At 39.9% G+C, this 23,974-nt stretch overlaps 1 protein-coding gene across 2 annotated transcripts in view; it reads left to right on the top strand.

Annotated features, from left to right (window-relative positions):
- Positions 1-23,974, top strand: part of SMC1A (structural maintenance of chromosomes 1A) — a 52,660-nt gene that overhangs the window by 15,462 nt on the left and 13,224 nt on the right. The window contains exons 10-19 of one of the 2 annotated variants that reach the window (XM_071213181.1): positions 6,368-6,553; positions 6,646-6,825; positions 6,927-7,073; positions 7,167-7,304; positions 8,576-8,696; positions 8,803-8,905; positions 12,736-12,877; positions 15,368-15,513; positions 15,598-15,751; positions 16,745-16,855. In XM_071213181.1, coding sequence (XP_071069282.1) covers positions 6,368-6,553; positions 6,646-6,825; positions 6,927-7,073; positions 7,167-7,304; positions 8,576-8,696; positions 8,803-8,905; positions 12,736-12,877; positions 15,368-15,513; positions 15,598-15,751; positions 16,745-16,855 — 1,428 coding nt within the window. Of the gene's footprint in view, positions 1-6,367; positions 6,554-6,645; positions 6,826-6,926; positions 7,074-7,166; positions 7,305-8,575; positions 8,697-8,798; positions 8,906-12,735; positions 12,878-15,367; positions 15,514-15,597; positions 15,752-16,744; positions 16,856-23,974 lie in introns of both variants that reach the window. The other variant, XM_004480357.5, reaches the window with a different exon arrangement.

The raw sequence follows: 23,974 nt of genomic DNA, 5'->3' as shown, positions 1-23,974 counted from the left end.
TATGGTAGATGGGAGCCCAGCTGCTTGAGCCACATGTTTCCCTTAAAGAAGTTTTAGATTACAAAAAAATTACATCAACAATATAGAGGATACCCATATAACCCACCCTGTTCCCCTGTCATATTTTCCCCTATTAATAACATCTTTTGTTAGTGTGGTACATTTGTTAAAATTGATGAACAAATATGGATGCATTGCTACTAACCATGGTCTATAATTTACATTATGAGGGTTTTTTTCTTTTTTATAAAAAGGTAAATAGATCACACAAAATACATTATGGTTTATACTTTGTATCATACAATGTTATAGGTTACCATGCTGTTTAGACTACTGTAGCTTTGTAATATGTTTCACATTTAGGCAGTGACAGCCCTCCTATGTCACTCTCCTTTTTTAGGATGTTTTTGGCTATTCAGGTACACTTTACTTTCCAAATAAAATTGGTAATTGTCTTTTCTATTTCTGTAAAGTATACTGTTGGGATTTTTATTGGTGTTGCATTGAATCTATAAATCAGTTTGGGTAGGATTGACATCATCATGATATTTAGTCTTCCAATCAACATAGAATGTCTTTCCATTTGTTTAGGTCTTTGATTTCTTTTAGCAATATTTTGTAGTTTTCTGAATATAGGTCCTATACCTCTTCAGTTAAATTGATTCCTAGGTATTTGAGTATTTTTTTTTTTTGCTATTTTAAATGGAATATTTTTCTAGATTTCTTCCTCAGCTTGCTCATTGCAGAAACATTAATGACTTGCTTGTTGATCTTGTATCCTGCCACTTTTTCTGAGCTTGTTTATTAGCTCAAGTAGCTTTGTTGTAGACATTTCAGAATTTTGTATAATCATGTCATCTGTGAATAGTGAGAAGTCTACTTCCTCTTTTCCTATTTGGATGTCTTTTACTTTTATTTTTCTTGTCTAATTGCTTTACCTACAACTTCTAGTACGATGTTGAATAATAGTGATGACAGTGGACGTCCTTGTCATGTTCCCAATCTTAGAGGGAAAACTTTCAATCTTTCCCCATTGAGTACGTTGTTGGCTGTGGGTTTTTCACATATGCCCATTATCATATTGAGGATCTTTCCTTCTATTCCTATCTCTTTTTTTGTCTTTATTTTTTTAATATTACATTAAAAAAATATGAGGTCCCCATATACCTCCCACCCCCCTCACCCCACTCCTCCCCCCATAGCAACAATCTCCTCCATCATCATGAGACATTCGTTGCATTTGGTGAATACATCTCTGAGCACCGCTGCACCTCATGGTCAATGGTCCACATCACAGCCCACACTCTCCCACGTTCCATCCAGTTATTTCTATCTTTCAAAATATTTTTATCAAGAAAGGATGCTGGATTTTATTGAATGCACTTTCTATATCAATTGAGATGATCATGTAGTTTTTTCCCCTTTGAATTGTTAATATGATGTTTTTTCTTATGTTGAGTCATCCTTGCATACCAGGATTAAAACCCACTTGGTCATGGTATATAATTCTTTCAGTATGCTGTTGGAATCCATTTCCAGATATTTTGTTGAGAAATTTTGCATCTAAGTTCATTAAAGTAGAGAGATTTGTTTGTAATTTTCTTTTTCTTGTACTATTTTTATCTTGCTTTGGTATTAGGGAGATGTTGGCTTTATAAAATATTTTGGGTAATTTTCCGTCTTTTTTTTTTTTTTTTTTTGGAAGAGTTTAAACAGGATTGATGTGAATTCTTAAAATGCTTGCTAGAATTCACCTGTGAAGCCATCTGGTCCTGGACTTGTCTTTTTTGGGAGATTTTTGATGACTAATTCAATCTCTCTAAATATGATTGGTTTGTTAAGTTATGTATTTCCTGTAGGGTCAATGTAGGTTGTTTGCGCTTTTCTAGGAATTTTTCCATTTCATCTAGGTTGTCTAATTTGTTGGCATACAGTTTCTTATAATATCCTTTTATGATTCTTTTTATTTCTGTGGGGTCAGTTGTAACTTCCCCCCTTTCGTGTCTGATTTTATTTATTTGCATCTTCTATCTTTTTTTCTTTTTTTAAATAATATACTTTTTTATTTTTTTAAAAGGATACTTGTTAATAGATTACATAAATGTAACATGAAAAATATAGGGGATTCCCATATGCCCCTCTTCCTTACCCCTCCCACATTTTCCCACATTAACATTCTTCATTAGTATGGTACATTTGTTAAAATTGATGAACACATTTTGGAGTATTGCCACTAAGCTTGAATTATAGTTTACATTGTAATTTACACACTCTAACACACAATTTTGTAAATTATGACAAGATACGTAGTGACCCAAATCTGTCATTGCAATGTCAGGACAATTCCCAAGTCCCAGAAATGCCCCCATATTACACCTATTTTTCCCTCTCCCTCCCCTCAGAACCTCCAGTGGCAACTGTCTCCACATCAATGATAAAAGTTCTTCCATTGCTAGAATAACAATAAAGTCTATAGTAGGATATCCGTAAATCTACTCTAGTTCATTGTGGTTTTTTTTTTCCCGTAATCAAAACTTCATTGAAAAACTGACATCAAAATAGGAGATCACTGCTGTATACTTTACAAAAGCAAACATAATTCAATTATCTTGGTAGATTAACTAGAATTACTGAATTGTTAAGGCATTCTACAATGTAAAACAAATTCAGGAAGTTGGGAGCATCATTTATTAGTGTTGTTTTCTTCTAAATGAACATCCTTCTGTGAGTCTGGCCTTTCCTCCTGTAGACTGGCACAACACTGTTGAATAAACTACACAAAGAACCACTCTCTGAGCATGGCTGAAAACCGTTGTAATCTTGTAGCAACCTGGACATTTTACATCCATAAAATAGAATTTGGACTTCGAGCTGGCCATTTCTTTTTATGTTTTTTCTTTTCCTCTTCCAAGGATGGATGAGTAAATCTCTAGTCAAAGACATGTTGATTCTTTCTCAAGCCCAGCCTTTATCTGAAGTGATACCTCTTCTAGTCCATTATTCATTCCCCAATCTAGGGGTTTGTCAATTTTATTGATCCTCTCAAAGAACCAACTTTTGGTTTTGTTGATTTTCTCCATTTTTGTTGTTGTTCTCAATTTCATTTATTTCTGCTCTAATCTTTCCTTCTTGCTTTGGGAATGGTTTTCTGTTCTTTTTCTACTTTCTCCAGTTGTTCAAGTAGGTCCTTGATTTTGGATTTTTCTTATTTTTTAATATAGGCATTTAGGGCTATAAATTTCCCTCTCATCACTGCCTTTGCTGCATCCCTTGAGTTTTGATAAGTTGTGTTCTCATTTTTATTTGTCTCAAGATATTTACTAATTTCTTTTACAATTTCTTCTTTGATGCACTGATTGTTTAGGAATGTGTTGTTTAGCCTCCACACATTTGCAAATTCTCTCCTTTCCTGTCTAATATTGATTTCCAGCTTCGTTCCATTATGATATGAGAAGGTGCTTTGTATAATTTCTTTCTTTTTATATTTATTGAGACCTGCCTTGTGACCCAACTTGTGGTCTATCCTGGAGAAAGATCCTTGAGTACTTGAGAAGAATGTATAACCTGCTCATTTGGGATGCAGTGTTCTGTATATGTCTGTTAGGTGTAGCTCATTTATCATATTGTTCAGACTCTCTGTTTCCTTGTTGATCTTCTGTCTAGTTCTATCTAGTGATGTGTGTGGTGTGTTGAAGTCTCCAACTATTATTGTAGAGATGTCTATTTCTCCCTTCAGCTTTGTCAGAGTTTGCCTCTTGTATTTTGGATCACCCTGGTTAGGTGCATAGATATTTATGACTGTTACTTCTTCATGATGGATGCTCCCTTTTATTACTATAAATGGCTTTTTGCATCTCATAACTTTTTTTGCATTTAATTTCTGTTTTGTCTGATATTACAATTGCTACCCCTGCTCTTTTTTGGTTACTGTTTGAATAGAATATCTTTTCCAGCCTTTCTCTTTCAGACGGTTTGTATCCCTGGATCTAAGGTGATTCTCTTGTAGCTAGCATAAGGATGGCTCGTGCTTTTTTATCCATTCTGTCAGCCTGTATATTTGATTGAGGAGCTTAAATTCATTCATATTCAATATTACTGTAAATGCATTATTTCTACCATTTTATTCTTTGGCTTTCATATGTCATATCTTATTTTCATCTGTCTTTTTACTCTTTTGGTTGTCTTTTCTGATAGTCTTCCCTTCTATACTCTCCAAGCTTCTCTCTCCCATCTTTTTCTTACAGGCTATAAGGTTCCCTTTAATATTTCCTGCAAATGTGGATTCTTTTTTACAAACTCTCTTAGTTTCTTATTATTTGTGAATATTTTAAACTCACCTTCATATTGGAAGGATAGTTTTGTTGGATAATGAATTCTCACCTGGCGTTTTTTTCTCTTTCAGTATCCTAATTGTATCGTACTACTGTCTTCTCACTGCCATGGTTTCTGATGAAAAATCCACACTAATTCTTATTGGGCCTATCTTGTACTTGATGGTTTGCTTCTCCCTTGCTGCTCTCTGAACTTTCTCTTTAGTGCTTGACATTCTGAATAGTATGTGTTTTGGAGTAGGACTATTTGGATTTATTCTAATTGGGGTACGCTGTACTTAGACATGTCAATTCATTTCTTTCATGAGAGTTGGGAGAGTTTCAGTCATTATTTCCTCAAATACTCTTTCTGTCTCTTTTCCCTTCTTCTTTTGGAACTCCCATGACACATATGTTGTTGCGCCTTGTGTTATTCGATTCCCTGAGCCCCTGCTCGGTTTTTTTCCATTCTTTTCTCTCTCTGTTCTTATCTCTTTTCAGTTTAAGCTGTTCTGTCTTCTGTATTAGTTATCCTTGTGTGAGTTTGAGTCTGCTGTTGTATGCTTCTTATGTGTTTTTGATATCACCTATTGTCTTTCCCATAAACTCTCTCATTTTTCTCTTCAGGTTTTGAAATTCTTTGTGCTCGCCCAGTGTCCTCTTGATGCCCTTTATCTTTTTAGTCATATTGTCTTTCAACTTATTGATTTGGTTTAGGAGATTTGTATGGACCTTGTTGATTAGTCCTCTCAAACCTGTGTCTCATCTGGGGCTTTGATATATTCCTTTGCTTGGGCCATAACTTCCATTTCCTTAGTATTGTTTGTAGTTTTTTGCTGATATCTGGGCATCTGACAATGATGAGTTTACTCTGATGCTCAATTTCTCTCTCTCCTATAGGGATTTGGTGGTGGGAGGTTGTGTGTTACTGCTCTTCTTTATTCTTGGTTCATCCTGTTCTATCTAGCTCTTTAGGATTAATCCTGTTTAGTTGCTCAAATCTAGGCCATGGACCCTTTCACGGGTTGCAGACCACTTCCAAGGGCCTTGGGGGAAGAGTCTGTAAAGGCCAGAAAAAGCCTGTCTTAATTACTTACTTTTAATTTCCTCACGTGCGTCACTATTCTGCTAGGAGATGGTGCTCTTTGACAGACCTCTTAGTTCAAACCCTGGTTAGAATGTGTTTGCTCCAACACCCATGACAACAGTGTGACAAGGATCCTGTTTCGAGGCTATTATTCAGTGCCTGGCAAATCAAACGTTTTCAGAGGCTGTTCTCCAACCTTTGCCTGCAGCCCCCTTGCTTTTCTGGGGTAGGAAATTATTCCACTCCCCTCTGTGTCCTCAACACCCAGTTCCAGTTAGTAAGGAGGGTGTTTGTGAGTGTTGGATCTCTTTCATCCCCCGCCAGCTCCCAGGGCGAACAATGGCATTATTCCATCTGGCCTGACCAAGTTTGTTGGCCAAAAGCTGAATTCGCCTTAGGCTGTGTCCCTTTCTTTCCCTTTTCTTAGGGAGGTAGACCAGTACAGTCCCCTCTGTCTGTAGCTGTCAGCCAGAGGCAGAATTCAAAGCTGTGAGCTTTGACTTGAGGATTGGTACTTTGACTTTGAGGGTGTGGGGATAGGCACCTGCAGCTGCAGCTTTTACAGAGTTCCCGTCAAAATTCTTATCCTTTGCTCCTCTTTTTTTGGGTGATGCCTTAAGCCCTAAAAAATGTTTTTTTTCAGGCCACTTCTGTGTCCTTTAGCTATTTTTCTAGGAGAGAAGTGAGTCCTATGACTCTAATCCTCATAAAGTATTTAGCACAGTGCCTAGGGGTAGCAGTGTTCTGTGAAATGGTAAAAGTGAGGTTTAGAAAGATGATTTTGAATTCAGATATGACCGAAGTTTTTGCTTTGGGGTCAGAGCAGGTTTTTCACCCATAGTTTGGGGGCTGTGTTCTGGTAAAAGTTCTAGCCTGTCATGCTTCTGTCCCCTTTTCCAAGCTGGGCATTGGGATTCCTGAGCCAGCTCCTAAAAGCCTCATGCTTGTTTTCCATTTTTACTTTACTTAGTATGGCCGCCTCATTGACCTCTGCCAGCCCACACAAAAGAAGTATCAGATTGCTGTAACCAAAGTTTTGGGCAAGAACATGGATGCCATTATTGTGGACTCGGAGAAGACAGGACGGGACTGTATTCAGTATATCAAGGAGCAGCGTGGAGAGCCTGAGACCTTCTTGCCTCTTGACTACCTGGAGGTGAGGCTTGTGGAGATGGGGTCAGTTCAGTGTGAGATGGCCCCTCCTCCCAGCCTTCCATGTTCTGCCACTTACTGAGCTACTTCCCACAGGTGAAACCTACAGATGAGAAACTCCGGGAGCTGAAAGGGGCCAAGCTAGTGATTGATGTAATTCGCTATGAGCCACCTCACATCAAAAAGGCCCTGCAGTATGCTTGTGGCAATGCCCTTGTCTGTGACAATGTAGAGGATGCCCGCCGTATTGCATTTGGAGGCCACCAGCGCCACAAGGTGTGGATTCCCTTACCCAGTTTGGAGCTTGACAGGCTCTGTACTGGAGATTCCATTACACAGCTTCTCCCTCTCTTCTTTTTTCTTCCTACTGTGTGTAGACAGTAGCACTGGATGGGACCCTATTCCAGAAGTCAGGAGTGATTTCTGGTGGGGCCAGTGACCTGAAGGCCAAGGCACGGCGCTGGGATGAGAAAGCGGTAGACAAGTTGAAAGAGAAGAAGGAGCGGTTGACAGAGGAGCTGAAAGTGAGCCACAGATAGCACTGCCCCTGGGAATGGGGATCCTAAGCCCAGGTGGTGGCCTCATTACCACCTAGCCTTCTTTCTTGTCCCATTTAGGAGCAGATGAAGGCAAAACGGAAAGAGGCAGAGCTGCGTCAAGTTCAGTCTCAAGCCCATGGATTGCAGATGCGGCTAAAGTACTCACAGAGTGATTTAGAACAGACTAAGACACGACATCTAGCCCTGAATCTGCAGGTGGGTTCCAGCCTGCATCCTTATCCCCTAAAAGCTATGCCCACATTCCTGGCCTAGGTTTCTTTAGGAGCGAGGAACTTGTTCCTCTTCTGTCTCTTCTCCCCATCCTATTCCAGGGAACCAAACATAGCATAGAGTCAGCCAGGGATTCAAATCTTGGCTCTGCCATGTGTATGACATTAGGCAAGTCATACACATGGCAGTGTATGGTGTTAGTTTTCTTATTTGTAAAATAGGACTTAAAATACTACCTACTTTATGGGGTTAGGAAGATTGAATGAGTTAATACATGTAAAGTGCTTAAACTTGTCCCTGGTACATTATAAGTGCTCAGTAAATGTTAGGTGCAATTATTAGCATAATCCATTCATTCAACAAACCTCAAACTTCTTCTGAAAGTTAATTGAAAGTGAGCTGCAGGTATTTCAATCCCCATGGGTAGGGGTACCTTTCTATGTATTAGGGATATTGCAGTGAACAACACAAAAATCCTGGCACTCATGGAGTTGATATTCAGTTGGAAGGAAATTTAAATAAATAAATGATACAGTATGTTAAATAGTAGTAAGTGTTTTAGAGAGAAAAGAAGCAGGAAAGTGGAATAAGGAAGGGTCATTGTTAGGATTGGTACAGACATGAGCTATACAATTATCTAACACAGGTCCATAATCCCGTATCCAGAATTCAAAGTTCAGGAAGTTTTGAATACAAAAAATATCCTTTTTTGTTTTGATTCTGTTTCACTATGGTTTTTGTTTTTGAATTGGTGGTGAAAAAACACACACACAAAAAACAATCTGGTGGACATGAGTTATTTATGATCTATTTAACCCACTTAATGCAACTGAGACATTTAGCTTCTTAAATATTAACGTGTTTGATTATGGGGAGCTTCCCCAGACCACCCCGGAATGTGAAATATGTAGTATATGCATCATTTTTTCTTTTTCTAAAATCTGAAGAAGTCTGAATTCCAAAACATCTGGCCTCAAGGGTTGTAGATAAGGAACTACGAACCTGTAACAAATGATGATTACCTGATTGTCTAGACCCCTCAGTTGAAGTTTGCCAAACTGGAGGCCAGGGAGGAAGCAGTGTGATTGTTAAAAGTGAGGTAAGGTAGGAGAATTGACTAGGGCAATGGTGTAAGGTTTAGGTTCTCTCAATGTGTGGTGAGCTACCTGTTCCTGACCATGGGGCCAACACCGTCAGAGTAGTTCTTTTCCTTCAAGGATCCTGGAATTGTGACTTCTCAACCCCATTTCCTGCAGGAAAAGTCCAAACTGGAGAGTGAGCTAGCCAATTTTGGACCTCGCATCAATGATATCAAGAGGATCATTCAGAGCCGAGAGAGGGAAATGAAAGACTTGAAGGAGAAGATGAACCAGGTTGGTGGGGGTAAGCCATGCCAGCATGTGCTTAAGGGCAGTACTGGGATTGGAGTCAGGACTCTTAACCAAAAAGTCCTCTGCCTTCCCTGACTTCTTCCCTCAGGTAGAAGATGAGGTATTTGAAGAGTTTTGTCGGGAGATTGGTGTGCGCAACATCAGGGAATTTGAGGAAGAGAAGGTGAAGCGGCAGAATGAAATTGCCAAGAAACGGTAGGTGAAAGTGTGGTAGGAGGAAATACTTTGATGGCCTTGAGCCTCCAGCCTGACATTGTTGGAAAGTCAGATGCCATTGTAAGTCAGGGACTAGCTCTTAAAACAATGGGAGTTTAGTAGAGATAGGCCTTAAAGGGAAATCAGGGAGGCAGTGTGGCTTAGTAAAAGAGTACCAACTTTCTACCTGGTTTACCTGGGTTAAGATCCCAGCTCCATGACTCATTAGCTTTGCGATCTTGGGCAGTGACTTGACCCTTCTAATCCTCAGTTTCCTTATCTGTAAAATGAGATAATAATGGTACCCATATCCTGGCATTCTTGGGAGGAGCAGCTGAAATAAATCCTTATGAAGTATTTAGCATAATACTTAGCACCTGTTAAGAGCAATAGATATAGTTGATCCTTATTATTTGTGGGTCCCCTATTTGCAAATTTGCCTAATTGCTAAAATTTATTTGTAATCCCCAAATCAACACTTGGCAGCATTTTTGCAGTAGTTTGTGGACAAGTGTAGAGTGGAGGTGGGTGGGGTTTGAATCACCTGACATACTTTCCCATCTGAGGTTGAGTAAGTGATGCTCTGCCTTCTAATTTCAGCTATCACACTGTAAAATTTAAATATACTTTTCGAGTCTATTTAATGCCACATTTTTTTCATATTTTTATGGGTTTTTTTTTTCCTGTCTGGAGGTACCGGGGATTGAACCCCAGGACCTTGTACATGGGAAGCAGATGCTCAACAACTGAGCTACACCCTCTCCCCTTTGCTTTTTATTAGTGATTTCACTACTTAAAATGGCCCCCAAGTATAGTACTGAAGTGCTGTTTAGTGTTCCTAAGTGCAAGAAGGCTGTGACGTGCCTTACCAAGAAGATACATGTTACATAAGTTTCATTCAAGCATGCCTTATACTCCTGTTGGCCATAAGTTCAGTGCTTATGAGTCAACAATGTAAAATAAGGTGTCTTTAAGCAGAAACACGTATAAAACAAGCTAGGTATTGATTGGTAGTTGAAAATGTGACTAGAGGCTTACAGGAGCCTAACCTTATATTTTCCCTAGAAACAATGGTGTTCAGTGTTTGCCAATTCAGTGTTCATAGGGACTTTATAGAACATAACTACTGTGAATAATGAGAATAAACTATTACCTTTTATTGTCATTATCCTGATGATGTGGGGGAAGATGAAAGAAGTTCTAGGTTGGAATAATAGCAAGAACAAAACAACGGTTTCTCTTTGCTTTAAGGCCCATCTTCAGTTTGTTTATTCTTTCAACAAACCTTTCTTTAGTACCTACCTTTTGCCAGGTTGTCCTGTGCTAGGTATTAGAGAGGGGCAGGGGAGATTGGAGTAAGAAAACGATGAACATGACACAGCCTCTTTTTTAAAGGAGGTTACCTGGACTCTGCCCTGGTGAGCAGTTCATCTAGCCCTTCACACTTACAGTAAATATTCATCATTCGCTTACCCCAAGCTAGGCTCAAGTGATTTTAAATTGGAGACCATCCTTGTATGCAGGGAGCTTTTGGAGTAGTGGGGAAAACAAAAATAGATCACCAGCTTCAGAACGGTGTCATCAATACTATAATTGAGGTAGTTAGAAAATATAGAGGAAATTTCCAAGGAACTGCAAATCAACAGGAGGAAAACAAGAACTGCAATTAAAAAAATGAAAGAAGAATATGTCTTAACTATAATGAAGAGATGTTTAATCTCATTCATAGGCAGAAATGCAAATTAAAACAATGATATACCACTTTGTACCTATCAGATTGGCAAAAATAAAAAAGTAATGACCAGTGTTGTTGACATGGAAAGCCAGGAACTCTGATATACCTCTGATGTTGATGTAAACTGCTACAGCTGTTTTCAGGCAATCTAGCAGTATTTGGTGACAATAAGTCTACATATGCTCTATCAAACCCAGAGTGTCTTGCTATAGGGTCCCAAAGAGGAATGTTTAGGGTGGTTTATCTTGGCATAATTTATGGTAGTGGGAAGCTGGTGGTGTAGATGGCCATCACGGGGGAGTGGGGTGTATAAGTTAAATGCGATGTATATATACACTATGGAATACTGTCCAGCAGTTCAAAACAAGAACTAGATTTATAGGTAGTAACATGGATAAATTATAAACCTAATGTTGAAAATTAGAAATTAGAAAGAATGAAATTTATAATACCATAAACTCGTGTACATTTAAAAGCAAAATGGCATTTTACATGGATATGCATTTTTAAGGAACTATACCTATATGTGTATTACTTTAGAGTACCTGCTCACATTAGGGAAGTTAATGGGAATGGGAATCAGGGATTGAAACAAAGGGGACAAGAGACAAGTCTTGCCAACAATAAGTATGTCGTGAGCTGTAGGATGTGCACCTAAAATCCAAAATGGGAAGACCCCAACAAAGTACAATAGAAACTAAGTAGTTCTTCCAAGTCTGCTCAGAACAGTTAAAGGTTTTATAGAACAAGGCGTGAAGACCTAGAGACCTGATGAGTGAGTAGGATTTAACTAGGCAGCAGACAGAGAAGGGGGTTCCAGGCAGTGAGAACAGGATGCTTTGAAATGTGAAAGAGCAAGCTTTATTCTGGAAACTAAGTAGTTTTGAATGCCTGGAGCATAAAAACAGGGTCAGGAGAAAGGTGGAGGTAGTAGAGAGGTCAGCAGGGGCCAGATCACAGAGAGCCTTGTGAGTCATACTTAGTTAGGAGATTGGATTTAAAATTGCATAGCTCAAAATTATGGGGTTAATTACATTCCATTTGTGTTACAGTGACTAATGGCTTTAAGCCTGCTAGCATGACATCTGGTGGCACCTGTCACACAGTGTTGGTGGGGCACATGAGGGGAGCAGTTGGAAGTTAGCCCTGCTTGGCTTACTAGTATCTGTGTGCTAATTCTCTATTCTTTTGGGTTTCTAAAGAGATGGGGAGGAGGAGCAATATTAGGAACCTGGGATTTTCTCCATGTTTTTGTACTATTCAAGCCCTTTCCTTTAAAAGGTTCTGGAACCAGGGCAGCGGGGTGGGGTGGGGTGGGGGTGGGGGGGGAGAAGTAGTTATTGGAAAGAGTCAAGGTCCTTGGGTAAAGATGAGCTGACTACAGAATGTACCCTGCAATGCTGACAACTAAAATTTGTTGAGTATTTATTTGTGCCAGGCAGTGTTCTAAGGACTTTGTACATCCTAGCTTATTAAGAAACTCCCAATAACTCTGAGGTAAGTACCATTATTTCCATTTTACAGATGAGGAAACTAAGGAATGGCAAGTGTGACTAGCTTGTCGGAGTTTACACTATTAATAAGTAATACTAATAGCTACTGCATTATATTGCAATGATAGTGTAGGAGAAAGATCCCAAGCTTTGGCGTTAGACCTGGGTTCTAATCTCAAATGTGCCATTTACTAGCTGTGTCACCTTGGACAAGGTCTTTTACCTCTTCGCCTATGTTTCCTCATTTATAAAATTAGGATAGTTATCCCTATTTGTGGGGCTGTTCTGAAGATTAGAGATTATGTAAAGTACATAGAAGCTTAATAAATAAGAATTATCATAGTTGGTGGATTCAGATGGACCCCTTTTTTGTGCCTCCCTCTAGGAACTTGGGAGGACTCTGGAGTCCTTTGGACTTGGGAGTTTGGCCTGCTCTCCCCTGCCTTGTGCCATGTCCACAGAGCTAGGCTGAGGAACTTAGTTTTCCAAACTTCAGGGGAGAGTTGTATGTGGATATGGGTGGATAAGCTGAGTTGTGACTGACATCCAGCAGTAACTCTGGATCCATGAACCCTGGGCCTAGCTCCCCTTTCTCCCTGCAGTTTGGAGTTTGAGAATCAGAAGACTCGTTTGGGCATCCAGTTGGATTTTGAGAAGAACCAACTGAAGGAGGACCAGGATAAAGTACACATGTGGGAGCAGACAGTGAAAAAGGATGAGAATGAGATAGAAAAGCTCAAGAAGGTAAGGAGGGAGAGAGTTAAAAGAATGAAAACTCAGAGGAAATATTGGAAGCGCTATGATGGACAGAAGGATAATATCCATAATTTATACATCTCTCATCTAAAGTCAATAAGAAAAACGTTAATACCCATACAGGGAAAAAATGAATAAGTGGCACAAAAGTTCAAGAAGAGATTCAAATGGCCTATAAGCACACAGAAATAATTTCGTTTAACTAGTAATCAAAGAAATGCAAATTAAAGCAACAATCAGATGTAATTTGTTCCCTATCTCATTAGTCAGGATTTAAAACAAAAACCAATAATGCCCAGTACTGGCCATGGCATGCAAGACCAGTATTTTTGTAATACATTTAAGTCCTCTAACTCAGTAATACGTGAGGAAATAATAATCAAAAATGTTGGCTAAGCTTTGTGCACAAAGGTTGATGTTTATTGCAAACATTATTTACAGTTCTAAGTTGGAAACTTCCCAGTGCCCCTTTGGAATGAGGAATTTAGTAAATGATGCTATATTCATATAAATATTTATGTAGTTTATTGATCTTTTGACTTTAGTACATTAGTCCCTTTTATAGGAAAAATTTCCCTGAGATTCCCAGGGTTGGTTTAAAAAAAAATTTAACTTTGTTTAAATATGTACAAACATATATACTTAAAACAACCAAAAAGCCAAGGCATACTTACAAATTAAACCCTAATAAATTTAGATTAATCACATTAATTTAGTTCAAAAGATGACACTTTGCCGAAACTGAATTGTTTTTTTCACAGTGCGACTACTACTGACAGCTACAGCTCCGTTCTTTTGAGTTTTAACATTTCTACCATGTATTATATGATAACTCAGTTCTCCCTTACTTTTTCTCTTTAAATTACTATGAAATCTTTGTTCCTTATAGTACACCCTCCTGAAGTGGTTTGGTCTTCCCTTTTGCTTGAACACAACATTTGACTTTTATGTCTGACTGTGTGTATATGTTTGTTATTTTCATTAACCCCAGGCTATTAAAGTAGTACTCTTTGGTATCACTGGAATCTTAAATACAAATGCAGGTTGGGCAATAAAATCCTGGGGCAGGACTAAGTGGGCATCTAGATGATCCAGAAAGATACCTTCATGTAACTTTTTTTTTTAATTTCATTTTTTAAAGATTTTATTTTATTTTATTTTATTTATTTCCCCTTCCCCTCTCTTGTCTGCTCTCTGTATTCATTCGCTGTGTGTTCTTCTGTGTCCGCTTGCATTCTTATCATGCAGTACCAGGAAACTGTCACTTTTTGTTGTTGTTGCGTTACCTTGCTGCATCAGCTCTCCGTGTGTGCAGCACCACTCCTGGAGTGGTCTGCACTTTTTTTGCGCAGGGCGGCTCTCCTTGCAGTGTGCACTCCTTGTGCATGGGGTACCCCTATGCGGGGGACACCCCTGCATGGCATAGCACTTCTTGTGTGAGGCAGGACTGCACATGGGCCAGCTCACCACATGGGTCAGGAAGCCCTGGGTATCAAACCCTTGAACCCTCCATATGGTAGGCAGATGGTCTATCAGTTGAGTCACAACCGCTTCCCCAACTTTTAAACTTTTTATTTGAAATAATTTTAAGCTTAGCAGAAAATTTGCAAAAATAGTACAAAGAACTCACATACACCTTTTGCCAAGATTTATCAGTCATTAACGCTTTGCCACATTTGCTTTTTCATTATATATGCATATGCTTGTTTTTTCCAAAGCATTTGAGAGTAATTTACAGATATCATATCCCTTATATGTGATTTCTTAAGATAAAAAATGAAAACAAAAAATCATCCTTTTAAAAAATCAAAACAGTATAGCTACATCCCCATTGACTGACCACTTTTAGTCCTAATCCTTTTACTTTCTTTCCAGAGGTAATCCCAGTTTAGTTTGTATTCTTACAGACTTTATGTTTTCACTTCATATTTTTACATTCATATATGTGCTACTCATAGAAAATATAGTTTTGTTTGTGTGGGTTTTTGAAGATGTAAATGTTGTTATACTCGTTGCAGAAAGTTTTTGATGTGGAAAATGCTCAAATATAACATTAAATCAGTATATAGAGTTTAATTTAATTCTAGTCTCATCTGTGTAAAGCTGCCTATAAATAATGCTGGGAGGAAGTATGTAAACCTGTCTGCTGTATAAATAATACTGGAAGGAAATATGCTCAAATCTTAATTTGTTATCTCTGGCTGGTGGGATTTTGAGTGACCTTTTTCTTTGCTTTGTACTTTTTCTATACTTTGAACTTTTCTACAGCAGTCAATTCATATAACTGGTGGGAGGAAGGCCACCAAATAAATTATAAAAAGATAAAAGAAGCTTGAGTGGTGAGTGGGGGGTTGTGAGCTTATTGAAGAGAGGCTCCAACAAGCTGCGTGGTGGAAAGGGTGGCAGCAGGGAGAGAAGATCCCAAGGTGAAGTAGGGAAAGCCATCACTTTCTGTCCTGTTCCCCCTGCTGCAATCAGGAGGAACAAAGGCACATGAAGATCATCGATGAGACTATGGCCCAGCTACAAGACCTGAAGAATCAGCATCTCGCCAAGAAGTCAGAGGTGAATGACAAGAATCACGAGATGGAAGAGATTCGTAAGAAACTGGGAGGTGCCAATAAGTAAGTGGGTTCAGGCCTGGGGTGAGGGAGTAGATAGAGCAGGCAGCAAGATTTAGTCTCACCTTGTTCTCTGGACCTTCTTAGGGAAATGACCCATTTACAAAAGGAGGTGACAGCTATTGAGACTAAACTTGAACAGAAGCGCAGTGACCGCCACAACCTGCTACAGGCCTGCAAAATGCAGGACATCAAGTTGCCGCTATCTAAGGGCACCATGGACGATATTAGTCAAGAAGAGGTGAGTGTTATTGCTGGTGGTGGAAGTGAGCTGTAAACAACATTAACCAAGGACGGGGAATGACAGTGGTCAGGAGGGGCAGGTGAGAGAGAGAAGGCAGGGAGTGGTAAGGGACATAGGAGGGATGCAGGGGAGATGAAGCAAGGTGAGATGGAGGCAGGTGGAGTGAAAGGTAGTAATAGCCTTGGTGTGAGAGGGAAGTTGAATTGGTAGGGCTGGGTGCCAATAGGTGGTGAGAGGTGTAAGCCAGGAGGATAAAGTCATTCATTAACTCTAGGGACTTGAGCGATGTTGGCTCTAGCAGGTGATGGATATTAGGAGTGGGAATTGAGAGCCATCAACTAATAGCAAAGGAGGACAGGCAGCAGGGGGGCATGTGGGATGATAGCTTAGCTGCAGCAAGGGATTTGGCCAGGAAAAAGTGGAACCAGGGGCATTAGAAATGCAGAGGTGAGAAGGCTTAGCTACAGGAAGGGGAAGCTAGCCAGTAGGGGAGCCAAGGCATTTTGTCCACTGGAAGTGAAGATTGGTAGCAAGGGGGTGGGAAATTTACCTGCAAGGAAGTTTTCATATATCTTATCTTAGATCTGGTCATATATCTCATTCTCCCCATGTCTTTCGCACTCCTCTCTTCCTAAATAGCATTTCAGTTTAATTGAGTAAAATACCTTGAACCCCAGAAATGTGCCAGGCATCATGGTAGCACACGACATGATCACCCCTAATCCTAATTATAGTCCTGCCAGGCAGGCATTACCTCATATTACAAATGAGGAAACTCAGGATCAGAGAGCATGCCTTACCCAGAATCACAATGTAAGGAAGTGGCAGGGTCCAATTTTGAACTCAGGTCTCTCTGCCTTCAAAGGTACTGTTCCTTCCTCCACACGGCTTTCTCAAAAACACTGAAGGCTGCAAAAACCCCCAGCCTCCCTCTGGTGGGGGCACTTTCACAGCCAGTCTCCTTCATTAGACTCCCTCTCACCATTATAGGGTAGTTCCCAAGGTGAGGATTCAGTGAGTGGCTCCCAGAGAACATCCAGCATCTATGCACGAGAGGCCCTCATCGAGATTGACTACGGAGACCTATGTGAGGATTTGAAGGTGAGGATCAGCCCCCGGGGACATCTTAGTTACCGAGAGAGGGTCAGCCACTGGAGTCCCTTTGGAGATGGTGGTGGGGAAGAGGGGAGAGTTGGCAAGAGAGGGAAGATTGAGTTGTGATCCAGGCTCCTCCCCCTAATACATATTCACAGACATTTACACATCTCCCACCCCTCCACCTTCCAAGGAGTCGAGTTACTCATGTCTCTGTCTTCTGACGGGGGTAACTTCTATGTATGTATACATATAAGCAGATAAATACACAGAGCGAATAGGCTCCTGTACAGTGAATAGGTAGGCCCCAAGTGATCCTCAGAACTTTTTCCAAGGTACTTTTTCCTTCTTGTTCAGCACTTTCTTATCCTGGGTATCTCTTTCATACTCCTGACTTCAGCTGCCATTTCTGTGCTAGGTCTCACAGGTACTTCAACCCCACTCTACCTACCCAAATCTGCCCATTTTCTCTGAGCCTGCCACCTGCTCAAACCAGAAATCTGAGCAGCATCCTTACCTCCTCCTTTTCTCACTTCACATATTCAATAAATTACCAAGCCCTATTGGTTCTACCTCCTAAATAAATATCTATTGAATTTTCTACTTTTCCCTGCTTCCACTACTTTTTAGTTCAGGCCACTTTGATCTCTCACAAAGACTACTATAGGAACCTCCTAAATAATTCCCAGTGCTTTTTTTTTTTTTGGCAGAGAATTATCACTTTATTTGATATGTAAAAAAAGAAAATTGCAGGATAGTTTGTACAGTGTAAATTCATTTGTGTAAAAGAAATGTGTGTATAGCATATAAGTGTGTAGATAAACAGATATATGGATAGATCTGTATACATTCATATGTTTTTATACACATACTTTTTAATAATGCAAATTATTATTTTTATAATTAAATACTGTAACCAGCTATGATTTTTTTCATGATCTGTTTTAGATTTTTTAATTTATTGAAATATATCACTCATACATAAACATACATAAACAATAAATGTATAATAGTTGCAAACTTACAAAACAAACCTATATAACATCTCACCCTGCCACCAATAACTTGCAGTTTTAATTTTTAAATTTTTTGTTGAATTTATTTCTTTTTTTTTCTTCATTTTCTTTTAAATGTTACATTCAAAAAATATGAGGTTCCCATATACCCCCCAACCCCCCCACCCCACTCCTCCCACACCAGCAACCTCTTCCATCATTGCGGCAGACCCACTGCACCTGGCGAATACACTTTGGAGCACCGCTGCACCACATGAACAGTCCCGTGCTTTCTAATCCATACCTCATCATTATAGCCAGGGGGACTTAACTGGTTTGTTTGTTTTGTTGTTGTTGTTTGAGGTACCAGGGGCCAGGGATTGATTGAACATGGGACCTCATAAGTGGCAAGTTGGCATTCAACCACTGAGCCACATTGGCTTCCCTGAGTTGTTTTTTTTTTTTTTTTTTTTAAAGATTTATTTATTTATTTATTTAATTCCCCCCCCCCCCCCCCCCCCCCCCGTTGTCTGTTCTCGGTGTCTATTTGCTGCGTCTTGTTTCTTTGTCGCTTCTGTTGTCGTCAGCGGCACGGGAAGTGTGGGCGGCACCATTCCTGGGCAGGCTGCTCTTTCTTTTCACGCTGGGCGGCTTTCCTCATGGGCGCACTCCTTGCGCGTGGGGCTCCCCCACGCGGGGGGCACCCTTGCGTGGCACGGCACTCCTTGCGCGCATCAGCACTGCGCATGGCCAGCTCCATACGGGTCACGGAGGCCCGGGGTTTGAACCGCGGACCTCCCATATGGTAGACGGACGCCCTACCCACTGGGCCAAAGTCCGTTTCCCTCCCTGAGTTGGTTTTTATGTTTGTTTTGCTTGTTGTTTGTTTTGGTTTTTTTTTTTAGGAGGCACTGGGAACTGAACCTGGGACCTCCCGTGTGGGAGGCTGGAGCTCAACTGCTCGAGCCACATCCACTCCCTTTAACTGGTTTTAACTTTTTTATGGAAAATTTCAAACATAGGGAAGTAGACAGGATGATATGATGAACCTTAGGTGTCCATCAGCCAGCTTCAGCAATTAGTGACATACGGTCAATCTTATTTCTTATATTCTTCCTATCTCTGTTGGACTATTTTAAAGCAAATTCTAGACATTATTTCATCCATAATCACCTCAGTGTGTATCTCTAGAATATAAAGATTCTTGTTTTTTAAAAAAACAAAACATAACCACAATATCCTACCTAAAAATTTAATAGCAACTCCATATCATCTAATAGTAAATACTAAGATTTTCAAAACAGTCCTTTAAGCATCTTTTTTTTTTTTTAGAAGTTTGTGTGTTTATATCAGGATTCAAGTGAAGTTTACATGTTACAATTAGTTTATTCGTCCCTTCTAATCTACAACATTTTCCCCTCTATTTTTTCTTCTTCCCATTTATTTATGGAATAAACTGAGTCATTTGTCCATAGAATTATCTACATTATGGATTTGGCTGATTATGTTCCCATGACATTATTTAATATGTTCTTCCACCCCCTGTATTTTCTATAAACTGGTAGTTCATTCTAGGGTATGATTGGATTTAGGTCCTTCACCCCCGCCCCCAAGGCAAGAATATCCTAGATGGTGCTGTGTACTTGTCAACTACCTTTTGCATCACATCAGTAGACACATGATGTCAGTTCATTTTCTTTGTAATGTTAAAAATTGATCAGTGTTCAATATTAACTATGAAATATTCTTGCCAAAAACTCTAACATGAATCTGATCAAGCATCTGTAGCCGCCAATTATAAGAAACATCTATGCTTCATGAGCGTGTTAAATAAAAGCACAGGGAAGTGGTTAGCTAAATCCAGACTGTGGGAAACTCTAAAGGACAAAAGACTCGGTTTCTTTCATAAATAGGAAGAAAAAAAATGAATAAAGAGGAAGGGGACTACTCTAGACTAAAAGAGACAAATAAACCAATTGTAATGTATGGGTCTGATTTGAACCATTGCAAAGAAAAGAGGAACAGGAACCTATAGACTTAAGAGACATATCAGTCAAGTACAATATATGCACCTATTTGGAACCTGATATGAAGAAAGTGTAAAAAAGTATTCTGTAAAACAATCAGGACTTTTTGAACTTATAAACCAGATAATTTGTATTAAGGAACTGCTGTTTATATCTTTGGAGTGCTAATGGTGTGATGGTTATGGTTTTTTAAAGTCCTTATCTTTTTTTTTTTTAAGAGATTTATTTATTTATTTCTCTCCCCTTCTGCCCCACCCTGGCTGTCTGTTCTCTGTGTCTGTTTGCTGTGTCTTCTTTTGTCTGCTTCTGTTGTTGTCAGCAGCACGGGAATCTGTGTTTCTTTTCGTTGTGTCATCTTGTTGTGTCATTTCTCCTGTGGGCGGTGCCATTCTTAGGCAGGCTGCGCTTTCTTTTGCGCTGGGCGGCTCTCCTTACGGGACACACTCCTTGCGCGTGGGACTCCCCTACATGGGGGACACCCCTGTGTGTCACGGCACTCCTTGAGCGCGTCAGCACTGCACATGGGCCAGCTCCACACGGGCCAAGGAGGACGGGGTTTGAACTGTGGACCTCCCATGTGGTAGACAGATGCCCTAACCACTGGGCCAAGTCTGCTGCCCCCCTATCTTTTTTTTTTTTGAAAGATTTACTTATTTATTCCCCCCCCCCCCTTCTGCTCTCTGTGTCCATTCGCTGTGTGTTCTTCTTTGTCCACTTGTATTCTCATTAGGCAGCTCTGGGAACCGATCCTGGGACCTTCCATAGTGGGAGAGGGGTGATCATTCTCTCACGCCACCTCAGCTCCCTGATTTCCTGAGTCTCTTATCTCTCCTCTTGGTCTCTTTTTGTTGCATCATCTTGCTGCACCAGCTCTTCGTGTGGGCCAGCACTCCTGCCTGGGGCAGTACTCTGCTCAGGCCAGCACTCCATGTGGGCCAGCTCACAATACAAGCCAGCTTGCCTTCACCAGGAGACCCTGGCCATCGAACCCTGGACCTCCTATATGGTAGACGGGAGCCCAATTGCTTGAGCCACATCCGCTTCCCAAAGTCCTTATCTTTTACAGTAGTGGTTCTCTGTGTAGGGGAACTGGGGGTGGGTGGAAGAGGGAATTTTCTCCCATAGGGACTTAGGGGATACTTGGTAATGTCTGGAGGCATTTTTGACTATCATAACTGGGGTGGGTAGTATTACTGGCATCTACAAGGTAGATTCCAGAGATGGTGCTAAATATCCTACCATGCTCAAGACAGTCACCCCACAACAACGAATCATCAGACCATCATGTCAGTAGTGTCAGGTTTAGAGATACCATACTGAAGTATTTATAGATGAACTTATATGTCTGGGATTTTCTTTTTTTTTTTTTTTTTTTAAAGATTTATTTATTTATTTTAATTCCCCCCCTCCCCCGGTTGTCTGTTCTCTGTGTCTATTTGCTACGTCTTTTTTCTTTTGTCCGCTTCTGTTGTTGTCAGCTGCACGGGAAGTGTGGGTGGTGCCATTCCTGGGCAGGCTGCACTTCTTTCGCGCTGGGCGGCTCTTCTTACGGGGCGCACTCCTTGCACGTGGGGCTCCCCTACGTGGGGGACACCTCTGCGTGGCACGGCACTCCTTGTGCACATCAGCACTGCGCATGGGCCAGCTGCACACGGGTCAAGGAGGCCCGGGGTTTGAACCGCGGACCTCCCATGTGGTAGACGGACACCCCAACCACTGGGCCAAGTCCGTTTCCCATCTGGGATTTTCTTTAAAGTAATTTGAGTATAGGGAGGGAGTTTGGGGTATAGATGGTAGAGTATTGGCCATGAGTTGAAAACAGTTGAAGCTGAGTAATGGGTACATGGAAATTTGTTATTTTATTCTCTGAATATTTGTGTATGTTTGAAGATTGAATGTTTGAAGTTTAAACAGCCATGATCACTGAGTTCAAGTGTTGTTGGCCTGATCCATCCTGTATAAAGTTCCCTGTCTGTATTTCATGAATTGGTATTAGCAGCTGTTGGTGATCATTGCCTAGATATATATGTTAGGGATGCAGAATGGTATTTTTCTAATTCTCTCATCCCTCCTTCATTTATTAGTTGGAATTCTAAATAAAAGAAGTTTCATTTGTCACCTGTTTCTCTTGGAATACAGTTAGTACAGGAAAGGTAGGATAAATACTTAATTCTTTTCCTTTATTTGCCAGCTTTCAGAATAATTAGTTGGTTACCCTCATAACCCTCAGAGTTAACCAATGAGTATTTTTTTGTATTCATTATAAATTTATGTATTTAAATGCATTTGATATTTTTCTTCTGGATACTCAAATTGCCCCAGACTTTGTCAATGAGAGATACTTCAAGGTGATTTTTATTGCTGTTATTTTTAGGTTATTGTGGAAGATTCCATGTGCAATAGTAAAACAGTACAGTGCTTCCTCATGTAACCCTCACCAGCTTCACAGTTATCAACTCTTGGCCAAACTTGTATCATCTGAACCCCCACACACTCCTTCTCCCTCCCTGCCAGGTTATTTTAAAATAAATCTTGGACATAATATCATACTACTTGTGAAATTTTAGAATCTATGTCTAAAAGAGGTAAGGATTTCTTTTAAAAATTTTACTACCATTATCACACCTAAAAATAATTCCTTGATATTATGATTGGTATTTACATTTCCCTAATTGTTATACAGACACATCCACAAACAATATATTGTTTAACCTAGTATATCTAAAAGAATATCATTTCAACAGGTAAACAATATGAAAATTATAAGATATTTGATAAGTCTTTTTATACTCTCTTCAAAATCCAGTATGTATTTTACACTTGTGGTATACCTCAAAAGGCTTCCTAAAATCTCTATTGACTATGACTTTTTTTTTTTTTTTTGAGGTACCAGGAGCCAGGGCATCTTATGTGGGGAGCCCCACTGAGCCACATCGGCTTCCCTGAGTTGGTTTTATCATTTGTTTTGCTTGTTTCTTTCTTTCTTTCAGGAGGCACTGGGAACCAAACCTGGGACCTCCCATGTGGGAGTGGGTGCTCAGCTGCTTGAGCCACTTCCACATCCTGACTATGACTTCTTAAATTAAATAAAGTTAAAAGTTTAGTTCCTCCGTTCTCAGTAATACTAGCTGCATTTCACATGTCCTACCACATTTGGCTACTACCTATAGTATTGGACAGTGCAGATCTAGAGGCTTGGTCAGATTTAAGTCTCTGTGTTTTGTTTGTTTTCATTTAGAGTAATTCATAGGTGACATTTTTACTTCCGTGAAGAGATATGTAATGTCTGGTTGTGGCTCTTTTTTCACCCTTAGCAGCTGCAGTGATCATAAGCTAGATCCATTAAAAATCATCAGGGGTTGCAAAATGGTGATCTTCTAATTCTATCATTTTCTTCTTTGTTTTTTTAGCTGGTATACTATAGATAGACTTCCTCTTATCAATTATTTGGTTACCCTGAGATACTGGTTTTATAGGAAAGGCAAGATATATGCTGATTCTTTCCCCTTATTTGCCAGTTGATTACATAATGAGTTGGTTTCCTCGCATTCTCAAGATTTTTCCACTGAGTTGTTTTTCGTATTATTGTGGACTTAGGGATTTTGGTGTGTTTCAGTCTCTTGTGGCTATTATCCTTGGTACTCAAGTTGTCCCATCTTTGGCCAGTAGGAACTTAATTCAAGTTGGCTTCTGAACCATTTTGGCACAGCCCTTGTAGTCTTTGATATCTTCCTTACTTTCTGATATGACCAAACAGTCCAGGCTCTTCCTCTGTATTTCCTGCCCCAGACGTAAAATTAGCCATTTCTTCTAGATTGTTCTGGGTTTTTTCAGTGGGAAATGCTATTATTTAGTGACTACCATCTGGACACTGGAGCATTCATGACTGCTGGGTTGGTCAGTGCTTCCAGAACTTTTCAGTAGCCTGGTCTATGAAAATTTTTTTATCTTGGAAGAAAAATACATCATGAGTTCACTGATACTTCCAATTGAAGTGGTAATTTGCACAGTTTAATGTCATTGATTTTACATTTAAACCTCCAGTTATTCTTGCTGACAACCGTAGTTCCTATCAACATTAACATAATGACCAATTTACTTTA

Source organism: Dasypus novemcinctus, chromosome X (genome assembly GCF_030445035.2).
Source record: "Dasypus novemcinctus isolate mDasNov1 chromosome X, mDasNov1.1.hap2, whole genome shotgun sequence".
Classification (NCBI taxonomy): Eukaryota; Metazoa; Chordata; class Mammalia; order Cingulata; family Dasypodidae; genus Dasypus; species Dasypus novemcinctus.
The sequence above is the reverse complement of the archived record's forward strand: the minus strand, read 5'-3'. Positions and strand labels throughout refer to the sequence as shown.